General features: G+C 47.5%; 1 protein-coding gene across 1 annotated transcript in view; it reads right to left on the reverse strand.

Moving 5' to 3' along the window:
* Positions 1 to 14,209, reverse strand: part of FASN (fatty acid synthase) — a 196,418-nt gene that overhangs the window by 38,950 nt on the left and 143,259 nt on the right. Inside the window, exons 33-35 of the mRNA XM_075349737.1 lie at positions 11,935 to 12,124; positions 11,700 to 11,851; positions 1,647 to 1,738 (exon numbers count right to left, since the gene is read on the reverse strand). Coding sequence (XP_075205852.1) covers positions 1,647 to 1,738; positions 11,700 to 11,851; positions 11,935 to 12,124 — 434 coding nt within the window. The remainder of the gene's footprint in view (positions 1 to 1,646; positions 1,739 to 11,699; positions 11,852 to 11,934; positions 12,125 to 14,209) is intronic.

Here is a 14,209-nt window from a genome sequence, read left to right on the forward strand (position 1 = left end):
CCAAAGTAGAACTTTCTTGGCTAAACGCAAAACTATGTGTGGAGGAAAATTAACACTGCACATCAGCCTAAAAACACCATCCTCACCGTCAATCATAGTGGTGGCATTATCATGATGTGGGGATGCTTTTCTTGGGCAGGAAAGCTGGTCAGAGTTGATGGGAAGATGGAAAGAACTAAATACAGGAAAATCCTGGAGGAAAACCTGTTAGAGGCTACAAAAGACTTGAGAATGGGGTGTAGGTTCATCTTCCAGCAGGACAACAACCCTAAACATACTGCCAGGGCTACAATGGAATGGTTTAGATCAAAGTAGATTCATGTGTTTTAATGCCCAAAGTCCAGACTGTCCAAAGTCCAGTGCAAAGGAGAATAGGCGAAGATTTCACCCTCTAGATGCATAAAGCTGGTAGAGACAAACCACAAAAGATTTGCTGCAGTAATTGCAGCGAAAGGTAGTTCTACAATGAATTGATTGATTACAAAAACATGTCACAATATTCAGTATTATATTTTTAAAATATTTAGAAAACCATGTATCTTTTTTTTTTTTAAATTTCACTAATACTTGCCACTTTGTGTTGGTATATAACATAAAATCCCAATAAAATATACTTAAGCTTGTGCGTGTAACGCAAAAAATGTTGATAAGTTCATGGGTCATGAATAGTTATTCAAGGCATTGTGGTCTCCACAGAGACTGATCCCAACATCACTGAGTCTTTTTAGGATTACATGACAAAGCAAAAAGATTTGCACAATCATACATACATAAAACAAATGTGGTTAGTTCTCCAAGATGTTTGGGATGACCTCTCTCCTGAGTTACTTAAGAAAACTGTGTGTAAAGGGGGCTTTACACGCTATGACATCGCTAATGCGAACTCGTTGGGCCAACGGAATTGGTGACGTACATCCGGCCGCATTAGCGATGCCATTGCGTGTGACACCTATGAACGATTTTGCATCGTCGCAAAAACATGCAAAATCGCTCTTCGGTGACATGGGGGTCCATTCTCAAAAATCGTTACTGCAGCAGTAACGAAGTTGTTCCTCGTTCCTGCGGCAGCACGCATCGCTCCGTGTGACACCGCAGGAACGAGGAACCTCTCCTTACCTGCCTCCCGGCCGCTATGCGGAAGGAAGTAGGTGGGCGGGATGTTACGTCCCGCTCATCTCCGCCCCTCCGCTTCTATTGGGCGGCGGTTAGAAAAAAGGAGGTTCGCCGTTCACAGCGACGTCACCGGACAGGTAAGTAGTGTGACGGGTCTGGGCGATGTTGTGCGGCATGGGCAGCGATTTGCCCGTGTCGCACAACAGATGGGGCGGGTACTAACGCTAGCGATATCGGTACCGATATCGCAACGTGTAAAGCGGCCTTTAGTGTGCCTGATACAACTGATGGCGTTTTGAAGGCAAAGGTTGTTTACACCAAGTATTGATCATATTCTCTTTTCTGTTCATTCACTTTGTATTTTATTAACTGATAAAATAAACTATTAACACTTGTATTTTAAACCATTCGTTGCCTAAAAGGTTTGCACAGTTCTGTATGTAGCTATTATGAAAATAATTCATAGACTGGAAGGCAAGGAGAAGATAGAAAGACATACAGCCAGACGTCCCGCAGTGCAGTTATACGCTCACCTGTCCAGGTTAAGAGTACCATCGTACTTTGGTTTGTTCACATCCTGGAACAGTTTTGTGGATAGGTTTTCAATCATGGCATCTTTTAGAACCTATTCAAAAGAGAAAAGTGCATATTTACTACATTTTATTGCTTTCTCTAGTCCTGTTGATTCTCCCGAATGGAACAGATTTACAAATATGTCACCAATTTCAGAAACTAGGGATCAATAAGACGTATCTTTACTTCCAATTTCTCCTGGGCAGAGTTGTATGAATATGGTGCAAGGATAGCAAATGCACCAAAGTCATTATTTCAAGAGGCTCCTATATAACAACTATGCTATTGAGTAACAGATTTCTCATGCTATGATGTTGTCAAATTAAGGGGTCATTCGGCCGGCAAGTATCTAGGTCAACTCTCCCATACAAAGGCGTGATTATATGGCTTGGTTCTCTATGATAAAGCCAAAACCAGACATTTCACCGTTTATCTACTAGAGAACAAAAGGATTGACAGCCCAAAATCAGACATGCCGGATCGTTATCTCCCATGACAATCATCTGTCGGACCACCATACATATCACACTTTCGGCAAACCTGTCCGTGTATGCGGATTTGGCCGAAGTCACTTTAATGTCTTCATAGTAGGCTTAACTTCACAGGCAAATATTCAGTTTGCTGCCCTAGACCTATAACTTTGGCCTTGGAAGGTGGACCCCTCCCTGGCAGGCTGCTAAAAAGTTTTCCATTTACAAAATGACATGTAATGTTCCAATAAAAACAAGATCCTTTAACTGTACAACTTACAGTCTTACATAAGTATCCTACAGTTACATAAGTATTCATCACATCTCTATAGAGATGGTAATAGCTAATTATGTACAACTACGAGAGGCGCATCATTCGTCCTGGAGAGGCTGATAAACAGCGCAAGAGGGTCCTCGAATTCGGCATCTTTTTCTCTCTGCATTGATGAATCCATATAACAAGAAGGAGCCATCTGTCAGCTATGGATTTGTTTCTACACTTTAAAGCACTTGTACGGGCAAAGAGGAAACTTCCCCAGGACCTTGGAGGTATTAATATATAACAAAACTAAGGTCTCATTCACAGATCCCTGTTGTATGTACATGGGGTATCCGTTTTGTCATGTATGGTTCTATTCACATGTCCGTTGCAAAGGGCAAAACAAGTCTATAGGCCAGTGAAAAATACAGGCAACATGGATCACATCCGGGTACCATTCATGTCCTGTCCAGATTTAACATTACAATGAACAGGAGACGCTTTGTAATTTCTTTGGCCATCTGTGAAAAACACTGATGACGCACTGATGGTAAGAATGGACACATGGACCATAAACTGATGACACACACTGATGATACCATCAAACGTGTTTAAACACGGACATGTGAATGAGACCTAACATATATTCACCTATCCCAACCCATCTGGATCCAGAGCAGGCCTTTCCATAGTCAATGGGATACAGGGAAAGGAAACATCACTGTTTGACCAGTAAAAGGACCACTGTAGGCTGTGATTGGCTGCAGCGGTAAGGAGACTTGAGCAACATTTCAGAAAAATATTTGATGTCTCCTCATCCTGTGTCAGCGCAGACTATGGAGCGACCTCTGCTGGATCCAGGTGCCGTAAGGTGAGTATCACTTAGTTTGTTATTTCCAAAACCTCCAAGACTAGGGAACGTTTCTGTTTGCCTGGAAAACTGCTTGAAGACAATACGTCTTAATAGTATGGGAAGAGACAAATGAATACGAGAAAGATAAAGATAAAGCTGTTATCTATGCTCCACAGAAATTTGCTTCAAGAGCCTTGAGAATAACAACTATTTTAGAATAATTGTTTAAAAATATACAATTTTAATTTTTTTTAATAACTATTTGTAAATGAAGACATTTCATTCAGAGCAAACACATTCAGATTGCTATAGCACACTGACCTGAATACTATGAATTTCAATATCATATAAGTAAGCCTCTCATTTTAAGACTCATTTTTGTGGGTTGTGAAAATACTTCAAGGGATTGTCCAGACAAAATGAAAAGTTTACTGGTGGCTTTGATATTAAAAAATAACAAACTAAGCTATACTGAGGTATTGCCACTTACCGGTATCCAGCAAAGGACACTCAGTGGTCTGCATTTACAGGAAGGAGACTGTTACCATTGAAGCAGCAACATGACCACTGGGACGGGTGGTTGGCTGCCGTGGCCAGGTGACTTCAGCAGCGCAACATCAGAGACATCAACGATGATGTACTGCCAACGACACCTGAACAGAGCATCCAAACACAGGTCCACGTGATCCTGATGCTTTCAATTGTGCCAACCACCTTCTGACTTAAACACAGACCTGCACTGAATCCCGGTAAGTGCCAGTAGGTTAGTATAGACTAGATTGTTGTTATATATATACAGTGCCTACAAGTAGTATTCAACCCCCTGCAGATTTAGCAGGTTTACACATACGGCATTAACTTCGCATTGTGACATTTGGACTGCAGATCAGCCTGGAAGTTTGAAATGCACTGCAGCAAAAAAGAATGTTATTTCTTTTTTTTTTTTTAAATTGTGAAAAGTTTATTCAGAGGGTCATTTATTATTCAACCCCTCAAACCACCAGAATTCTGTTTGGTTCCCCTAAAGTATTAAGAAGTATTTCAGGCACAAAGAACAATGAGCTTCACATGTTTGGATTAATTATCTCTTTTTCCAGCCTTTTCTGACTAATTAAGACCCTCCCCAAACTTGTGAACAGCACTCATACTTGGTCAACATGGGAAAGACAAAGGAGCATTCCAAGGCCATCAGAGACAAGATCGTGGAGGGTCACAAGGCTGGCAAGGGGTACAAAACCCTTTCCAAGGAGTTGGGCCTACCTGTCTCCACTGTTGGGAGCATCATCCGGAAGTGGAAGGCTTATGGAACTACTGTTAGCCTTCCATGGCCTGGACAGCCTTTGAAAGTTTACACCCGTGCCGAGGCCAGGCTTGTCCGAAGAGTCAAGGCTAACCCAAGGACAACAAGGAAGGAGCTCTGGGAAGATCTCATGGCAGTGGGGACATTGGTTTCAGTCAATACCATAAGTAACGTACTCCACCGCAATGGTCTCCGTTCCAGACGAGCCCGTAAGGTACCTTTACTTTCAAAGCGTCATGTCAAGGCTCGTCTACAGTTTGCTCATGATCACTTGGAGGACTCTGAGACAGACTGGTTCAAGGTTCTCTGGTCTGATGAGACCAAGATCGAGATCTTTGGTGCCAACCACACACGTGACGTTTGGAGACTGGATGGCACTGCATACGACCCCAAGAATACCATCCCTACAGTCAAGCATGGTGGTGGCAGCATCATGCTGTGGGGCTGTTTCTCAGCCAAGGGGCCTGGCCATCTGGTCCGCATCCATGGGAAGATGGATAGCACGGCCTACCTGGAGATTTTGGCCAAGAACCTCCGCTCCTCCATCAAGGATCTTAAGATGGGTCGTCATTTCATCTTCCAACAAGACAACGACCCAAAGCACACAGCCAAGAAAACCAAGGCCTGGTTCAAGAGAGAAAAAAATCAAGGTGTTGCAGTGGCCTAGTCAGTCTCCTGACCTTAACTAAAATTGAAAACTTGTGGAAAGAGCTCAAGATTAAAGTCCACATGAGACACCCAAAGAACCTAGATAACTTGGAGAAGATGTGCATGGAGGAGTGAGCCAAGATAACTCCAGAGACCTGTGCCGGCCTGATCAGGTCTTATAAAAGACGATTATTAGCTGTAATTGCAAACAAGGGTTATTGCACAAAATATTAAACCTAGGGGTTTAATAATAATTGACCCACACTTTTATGTTGAAAATTTATTAAAATTTAACTGAGCAACATAACTTGTTGGATTGTAAGATTTATGCATCTGTTAATAAATCCTGCTCTTGATTGAAATTTGCAGGCTCTAACTTATTTGCATCTTATCAAACCTGCTAAATCTGCAGGGGGTTGAATACTACTTGTAGGCACTGTATATATATATATATATATATATATATATATATATGTATGTATATATATACTGTATAACAAGCCTATATATATACCTCAATCCAGCAAATCAGACTCTCCTACCATGAAAAGCTTCAAGAGGAACCTGAAGACCCACCTCTTCCGACAAACCTACAACCAACAATGACCCTCAGTCCAGTACACCACTGCCAACCAGCTCTGTCGTCACATATTGTACCATCACCCATTCACTGTAGACTGTGAGCCCTTGCAGGCAGGGTCCTCTCTCCTCCTGTACCAGTCTATTATGTATTGTTAATGATTGTTGTACTAGTTTTTATGTATACCCTTTTTCACTTGTAAAGTGCCATGGAATTAATGGCACTATAATAATAAAGGGAATTTTGTTTACTTACCGTAAATTCCTTTTCTTCTAGCTCCTATTGGGAGACCCAGACAATTGGGTGTATAGCTTCTGCCTCTGGAGGCCACACAAAGTATTACACTTTAAAAAGTGAAACCCCTCCCCTCTGCCTATACATCCTCCCGTGGACCACGGGCTCCTCAGTTTTGGTGCAAAAGCAGGAAGGAGAAAACTTATAAATTGGTCTAGGGTAAATTCAATCCGAAGGATGTTCGGAGAAATGAAGACCATGAACCAAAAGAACAATTCAACATGAACAACATGTGTACACAAAAGAACAACCAGCCCAAAGGGCACAGGGGCAGGTGCTGGGTCTCCCAATAGGAGCTAGAAGAAAAGGAATTTACGGTAAGTAAACAAAATTCCCTTTTTCTTTGTCGCTCCATTGGGAGACCCAGACAATTGGGACGTCCAAGAGCAGTCCCTGGGTGGGTAAAAGAATACCTCAATAAAAAGAGCCGAAAACGGCCCCCTCTTACAGGTGGGCAACCGCCGCCTGAAGGACTCGCCTACCTAGACTGGCGTCTGCCGAAGCATAGCTATGCACTTGATAGTGTTTAGTGAAAGTGTGCAGACTAGACCACGTAGCTGCCTGACACCCTGCTGAGCCGTCGCCCGGTGCCGCAATGCCCAGGACGCACCTACGGCTCTGGTAGAATGGGCTTTCAGCCCTGAAGGGAGCGGAAGCCCGGAAGAACGGTAGGCCTCGAGAATCGGTTCCTTGATCCACCGAGCCAAGGTTGACTTGGAGGCCTGAGAGCCCTTACGCTGGCCAGCGACAAGGACAAAGAGCGCATCTGAACGGCGCAGGGGCGCCGTGCGAGACACGTAGAACCGGAGTGCTCTCACTAGATCCAAAGAGTGCAAATCCTTTTCACACTGGTGAATTGGATTAGGGAAAAAGGAAGGCAAGGAGATATCCTGATTTAGATGAAAAGGGGATACCACCTTAGGGAGAAATTCCGGGACAGGACGCAGAACCACCTTATCCTGGTGAAAAACCAGGAAGGGGGCTTTGCATGACAGCGCTGCAAGCTCAGACACTCTCCGAAGTGATGTGACTGCCACCAGGAAGGCCACCTTCTGCAAAAGACGTGAGAGAGAGACATCCCGCAGCGGCTCAAAAGGTGGTTTTTGAAGAGCCGTCAGGACCCTGTTAAGATCCCAGGGTTCCAACGGACGTTTGTAAGGTGGGACCATGTGGCAGACCCCCTGCAGGAACGTGCGGACCTGCGGAAGCCTGGCTAGACGCTTTTGAAAAAACACGGAGAGCGCCGATACTTGGCCCTTGAAAGAGCCGAGGGACAAACCCTTGTCCATTCCAGATTGTAGGAATGAAAGAAAAGTGGGTAAGGCAAACGGCCATGGAGGAAAACCGTTATCAGCGCACCAGGATAGGAAGATTTGCCAAGACCTATAATAGATCTTGGCGGACGTTGGCTTCCTGGCTTGTCTCATGGTGGCAATGACATCCTGAGATAACCCTGAAGTGCCCTGACGACTGAGAAAATCTGCTTCCCAGTTTTCTACGCCCGGGATGTGAACTGCGGAGATGGTGGAGCCTGTGGCTTCCACCCACTGCAGAATCCGCCGGACTTCCTGGAAGGCTTGACGACTGCGAGTGCCGCCTTGGTGGTTGATGTAGGCGACGGCAATGGCGTTGTCCGACTGTATTCGGATCTGCCTGCCCTCCAGCCACCGATGGAAAGCCAATAGGGCTAGATATACTGCCCTTATCTCCAGGATATTGATCTGAAGGGACGATTCTATTGGAGTCCAGGTTCCTTGAGCCCTGTGGTGGAGAAAAACCGCTCCCCAACCTGACAGGCTCGCGTCCGTGGTGACCACGGCCCAGGTTGGGGGTAGGAAGGATTTTCCCCGAGACAGAAATGTGGGTAGGAGCCACCACTGAAGTGATGTTTTGGTTGCAAGGGAAAGAGAGATGTTCTTGTCGAGGGAAGCCGCACTCTTGTCCCATTTGCGAAGAATGTCCCATTGGAGTGGCCGTAGATGGAATTGCGCGAACGGCACTGCCTCCATAGCTGCAACCATCTTCCCCAGGAAGTGCATGAGGCGCCTTAAGGGGTGTGACTGACTCCGAAGAAGTGATTGCACCCCCGCTTGCAGAGAAAGCTGTTTGTCCCGCGGTAGCTTGACTAACGCTGGCTGGGTATGAAACTCCATCCAGAGGTAAGTCAGTGATTGGGTCGGTGTCAACTTGGATTTCGGGAAATTGATGATCCACCCGAACTGCTGGAGAGTCGCCAGAGCGACGGTAAGGCTTTGTTGACACGCCACCCGAGAAGGGGCCCTGACTAGGAGATCGTCTAAGTAGGGGATCACCGAGTGGCCCTGAGAGTGCAGGACCGCCACGACGGATGCCATGACTTTGGTGAAAACCCGTGGGGCTGTCGCCAGGCCGAAAGGCAATGCCACGAACTGGAGGTGTTCGTCTCCGATGGCGAAACGCAGGAAACGTTGATGTTCGGGTGCGATCGGCACATGGAGATAAGCATCCTTGATGTCGATCGATGCTAGGAAGTCTCCTTGTGACATCGAGGCGATGACCGAGCGGAGAGATTCCATCCGAAACCGTCTGGTTATCACATGTCTGTTGAGTAGCTTGAGGTCCAGAACGGGACGGAATGACCCGTCCTTTTTTGGCACCACGAACAAGTTGGAGTAAAATCCGCGACCACGTTCCTGAAGGGGAACGGGAATCACAACTCCTTCGATCTTTAGAGCGGCCAGTGCCTGAAAAAGTGCGTCGGCCTGTGCGGGGGGCGGAGAGGTTCTGAAGAAACGAGCCGTAGGTCGGGAGCTGAACTCTATCCTGTAACCATGAGACAGAATGTCTCTCACCCATCGGTCTTGAACATGTGGCCACCAGGCGTCGCCAAAGCGGTAGAGCCTGCCACCGACCGAGGATGTGGCTAGGGGAGGCCGAGAGTCATGAGGAGGCCGTCTTGGAGGCAGTGCCTCCTGCGGCCTTTTGGGGGCGTGACTTGGACCGCCATGCATAGGAGTTCCTCTGGCCTTTCTCCGGCCTGTTGGATGAAGAGGATTGGGGCTTGGCGGAGGGACGAAAGGACCGAAACCTCGATTGGATTTTTCTCTGCTGAGGTCTCTTAGGTTTGGACTGGGGTAAGGAGGAGTCCTTTCCCTTGGATTCCTTAATAATCTCATCCAATCGTTCGCCAAATAAACGGTCGCCAGAAAAAGGCAAACCAGTTAAGAACCTTTTGGAAGCAGAGTCTGCTTTCCATTCGCGCAGCCACATGGCCCTGCGGACTGCCACGGAGTTAGCAGATGCTACAGCCGTACGGCTAGTGGAGTCCAGGACGGCGTTCATGGCGTAGGACGAAAAGGCTGATGCCTGAGAGGTCAAAGAAGAAACGTGCGGAGCAGAATTCCGTGTGACAGCATTAATCTCAGTCAGACAAGCCGAGATTGCTTGGAGAGCCCACACAGCCGCAAAGGCCGGGGCGAAAGACGCGCCCGTGGCCTCATAGATAGACTTCACCAAGAGCTCTATCTGTCTGTCAGTGGCATCCTTCAGGGATGAGCCATCGGCAACAGACACAACGGACCTAGCAGCCAATCTGGAGACTGGAGGATCCACCTTGGGAGAGTGTGCCCAGCCCTTAACGACTTCAGATGGAAAGGGATAACGCGTGTCAGTGTGCCGTTTAGCAAATCGCTTGTCCGGGACCGCTTTGGGCTTCTGGACAGCATCCCTGAAGTTAGAGTGATCAAAAAACGTATTGCGCGTACGTTTGGGGAACCGAAATTGGTGTTTCTCCTGCTGAGAAGCCGACTCTTCTACAGGAGGAGGTGGGGGTGAGAGATCCAACACCTGGTTGATGGACGAGATAAGATCATTTACTAAGGCGTCCCCCTCAGGTGTATCAAGGTTAAGGGCGAAGTCAGGGTCAGAGCCCTGAGCTCCCACGTCCGCCTCGTCTTCCTGAGAGTCCTCAAGCTGGGATCCCGAGCAGCGTGAGGAGGCCGGGGAAGAGTCCCAGCGAGGCCGCTTAGCCGGTCTGGGACTGCGGTCCGGGCAGGAGTCCTCCGCCTGAGACCTAGGGGCTAACCTGGGAGCGCGCTGCGGCGCGGACCGAGAGGGGCCTGGAGGAGATAGCTAACAGGGAACGGGGCCTGTGAAGGGCCCGGTCTGGACTGCAAAGCCTCAAGGAGCTTAGATGACCATTTGTCCATAGACTGTGCAATGGATTGAGAAAGTGACTGAGAGAGTTTCTCAGCGAAAGAGGCCAACACCGGTGACTCTGTCCCTGCAGCCTGCTCAGGGGGAGCAGGGGGATCTACATGAGCCGAGGGGCCCACAAGTGCCCGAGGCTCCGGATGAGCAAGCGAGGCAGGAGTCGAGCATTGCTCACAGTGAGGGTAGGTGGATCCCGCAGGCAACATAGCCCCACAAGAGGTACAGGCCGCGAAAAAACCTGTGCCTTAGTAGCTTTGCTCCTTGTGGACGACATGCTGTTGTCTCCTAGGAGATTGACCACTGAGGGTATATGGGAAAAGGGTATACAGCCTGACCGAACAGATATATATATCTATTATATATATATGTATCTATTCCGGCACCCTAGGGGGACCAGCACCGGGTGACCGGTGTGGCTTACCGACCGCTAACGAGCAGAGTGTGTCCTCCAGATTCCCTGTCGTGGATCCCCCGGAGCTGCAGAGCTGTGTAACTGAAAAGCATCCACCGGCAGAATGCCAAAAAATGACCGCCGGAGCTCTCAGAGGAGGAGTGGGGCCGAGGGCGGCGCCAGCAAAGAGCGGGAATCTGGGGTCCCCACAGTGGTCAACGAGGGGGGAGGGAGCCATGCAGGATGCTCCAGCCCTCACATCCGACGTCATGTCGGTAATCCCGCCCTTACCCCTGACAGGCAAGCCCGGGGGCGGGATTTTCGCGACTAGGCCGCGGCGAAGCCGGGGACTAAATTTGAGGCCGCGCCCGACAAGCAGGCACGGTCGGCGCGGAAGTCCGCCGGGCTCCTCAGTTTTACAACTACCGCGGCTTCCGGGAAGAAGGTGCGCTCCCTGTACAGTCCCCCCATGGGGGCACAGAGTACCTTCAAGTTGCAGGGCCCGGTCCCTGGGGTTGAAGAGGCTCCGGTCCGGCAGGTTCCACCAGGGGCTGCGGATGGAGCACGGTCCCAGCAAATGGATGACCGCTCAGGATCCCACTTCTCCCAGAGCCGCATAAGGGATGGTGAAGGAGAAGGCATGTGGCTCCAGCCTCCGTACCCGCAATGGGTACCTCAACCTTAACAACACCGCCGACATAGTGGGGTGAGAAGGGAACATGCCGGGGGCCCCATCGGGGTCCTCTTTTCTTCCATCCGACATAACTATGTATGAGAATGCATGAGTGGATGTGTGCCTCCTTCCACACAAAGCAAAAAACTGAGGAGCCCGTGGTCCACGGGAGGGTGTATAGGCAGAGGGGAGGGGTTACACTTTTTAAAGTGTAATACTTTGTGTGGCCTCCAGAGGCAGAAGCTATACACCCAATTGTCTGGGTCTCCCAATGGAGCGACAAAGAAAAATAATAATAATAATAATAATAATAATACGGATTGACAATTTTATATTGATCAGTTAGTATCTCACCATGGCAAGGTTAAAGATTCCACCCACTGGTCCTAACTGTGATGCAGCATCTATCAATTGACGCGCTCCACCTATAGATCCGGCATCTTTGGTTGAAACAATCACAGTAATTCCTGCTTCCTTCCAGCTCTGGACTTGTTTGGCCTGATAACCTACAGAGAGAAGCGTATGGTCAAATATTTGATGCATCAATCAAACTTTTATCTAAATATCACTGTTTGGAAATTTATATTACCATTTCTTATTCCAGATCGAGATGTTAAAATGAGGTTCTGAGCGCCTCTCTCAATTAACCACTGAGCCAACTCTAAGCCAAATCCACCAAGTCCTCCAGTAATGATATAGGACTTTGTTGGCGGGAAAGATGTTCGAGGGATAGCAGAAAGAAGAGTTTCAGATTTATGAGCTGATCCCTCATCACGCACCTATACATGAAAAATATACAAAAGAAATAAAAAATATTCAATGAAAGCCACAGATATCCACAAGTCTGCCATTTTGGGATCTGTGTAGCAGTTACAATTTTTCTCTTCTTATTGATCATTTATAATTATGTTTGCCTTTGCCTTGACTTCCAGATTATCTTTTTTAAGCTGAAGTCAATTTTATCAAGCAGAGAATCAGTGTAAATTATGGAGAAGGTTAGAACAGTAGGCTAAAGCAACCACTGGTGAGGCAAAGGTTGGATTTCACACCCAATAAATTTAATTAAAGTGTGAAAGCACTAAAGGAGTTTTTCTCTTTCAGGAAACTCTGTTTGCAGGCACAGTTAAGTATAAAAGAACACACAAAAAAACAGAGCTTTACTTTCCCTCCCTGCATGCAGCACTGTATATCCAACACTGAACTGGTTTCTGTTGTTTGGCTGCAGTGGTGATGATACCTTGATGGTTTTACAACTAATCATTGAGTTTAAAGGTTTGTGTTACGGCAGAGCTCAGTGATTTGCTGAAGCTGTCAAAATGACACCACTTATGAAGCCAAATAACAGACACCGAAGTAAAGACTTAGCACTAGACCCAAGGAGGATGGGTAAACCATGGTTTCTTTTTTTATACCTAACTGTGCATACGGCACGAAGTTTCCTGAAAGAGGGAAACACCTTTAAACTGGTTGTCCAGTCTTAAGCTACAAGTACGCCGTCATGCTATGTGACAGTAGACTTCAGATTCCTCACATCGCGTGCATTGCGCACTGTGAGGATTCTCCAGTACTAGCGCCAGGAGCAAGAGGTCATATGACTGCAAGTATGCGATATGCAAAATTCTGGCCACAATCCAACTAGACTGTTTCCAGCCTTGCTCAATACATCTGCATTGGGCTCCGCACATCTAGTTGGAATGTGGGTGGGAGTATATTATATACTTGCAGTAACATGAACGCCCACTCTCGGCGCCGACTTCGGAAAATCTTCACAGGGTGCAGTGCACGCACTGGGAGAATTTTCAAGTCTACAGTGACATAGAGTGACTGCAGACTTGTAGCTTAAGACCGGACAACCCCTTTAACATTGTCAATTCAGAGAAAAGAAGGGAATTTTGTTTACTTACCGTAAATTCCTTTTCTTCTAGCTCCTATTGGGAGACCCAGACAATTGGGTGTATAGCTTCTGCCTCCGGAGGCCACACAAAGTATTACACTTTAAAAAGTGTAACCCCTCCCCTCTGCCTATACACCCTCCCGTGCATCACGGGCTCCTCAGTTTTGGTGCAAAAGCAGGAAGGAGGAAACTTATAAATTGGTCTAAGGTAAATTCAATCCGAAGGATGTTCGGAGAACTGAAAACCATGAACCAAAAGAACAATTCAACATGAACAACATGTGTACACAAAAGAACAAACAGCCCGAAGGGAACAGGGGCGGGTGCTGGGTCTCCCAATAGGAGCTAGAAGAAAAGGAATTTACGGTAAGTAAACAAAATTCCCTTCTTCTTTGTCGCTCCATTGGGAGACCCAGACAATTGGGACGTCCAAAAGCAGTCCCTGGGAGGGTAAAAGAATACCTCGATAAAAAGAGCCGAAGACGACCCCCTCTTACAGGTGGGCAACCGCCGCCTGAAGGACTCGCCTACCTAGACTGGCATCTGCCGAAGCATAGGTATGCACCTGATAGTGTTTCGTGAAAGTGTGCAGACTAGACCAGGTAGCTGCCTGACACACCTGCTGAGCCGTAGCCCGGTGCCGCAATGCCCAGGACGCACCCACGGCTCTGGTAGAATGGGCTTTCAGCCCCAAAGGAAGCGGAAGCCCAGAAGAACGGTAGGCTTCAAGAATCGGTTCCTTGATCCACCGAGCCAAGGTTGACTTGGAAGCCTGCGAACCCTTACGCTGGCCAGCGACAAGGACAAAGAGCGCATCTGAACGGCGCAGGGGCGCCGTGCGAGACACGTAGAACCGGAGTGCTCTCACCAGATCTAATGAGTGCAAATCCTTTTCACATTGGTGAATTGGATTAGAGCAAAATGAAGGTAAGGAGATATCCTGATTGAGATGAAAAGGAGATACCACCTT

Source organism: Anomaloglossus baeobatrachus, chromosome 5, assembly GCF_048569485.1.
Source record: "Anomaloglossus baeobatrachus isolate aAnoBae1 chromosome 5, aAnoBae1.hap1, whole genome shotgun sequence".
NCBI lineage: Eukaryota > Metazoa > Chordata > Amphibia > Anura > Aromobatidae > Anomaloglossus > Anomaloglossus baeobatrachus.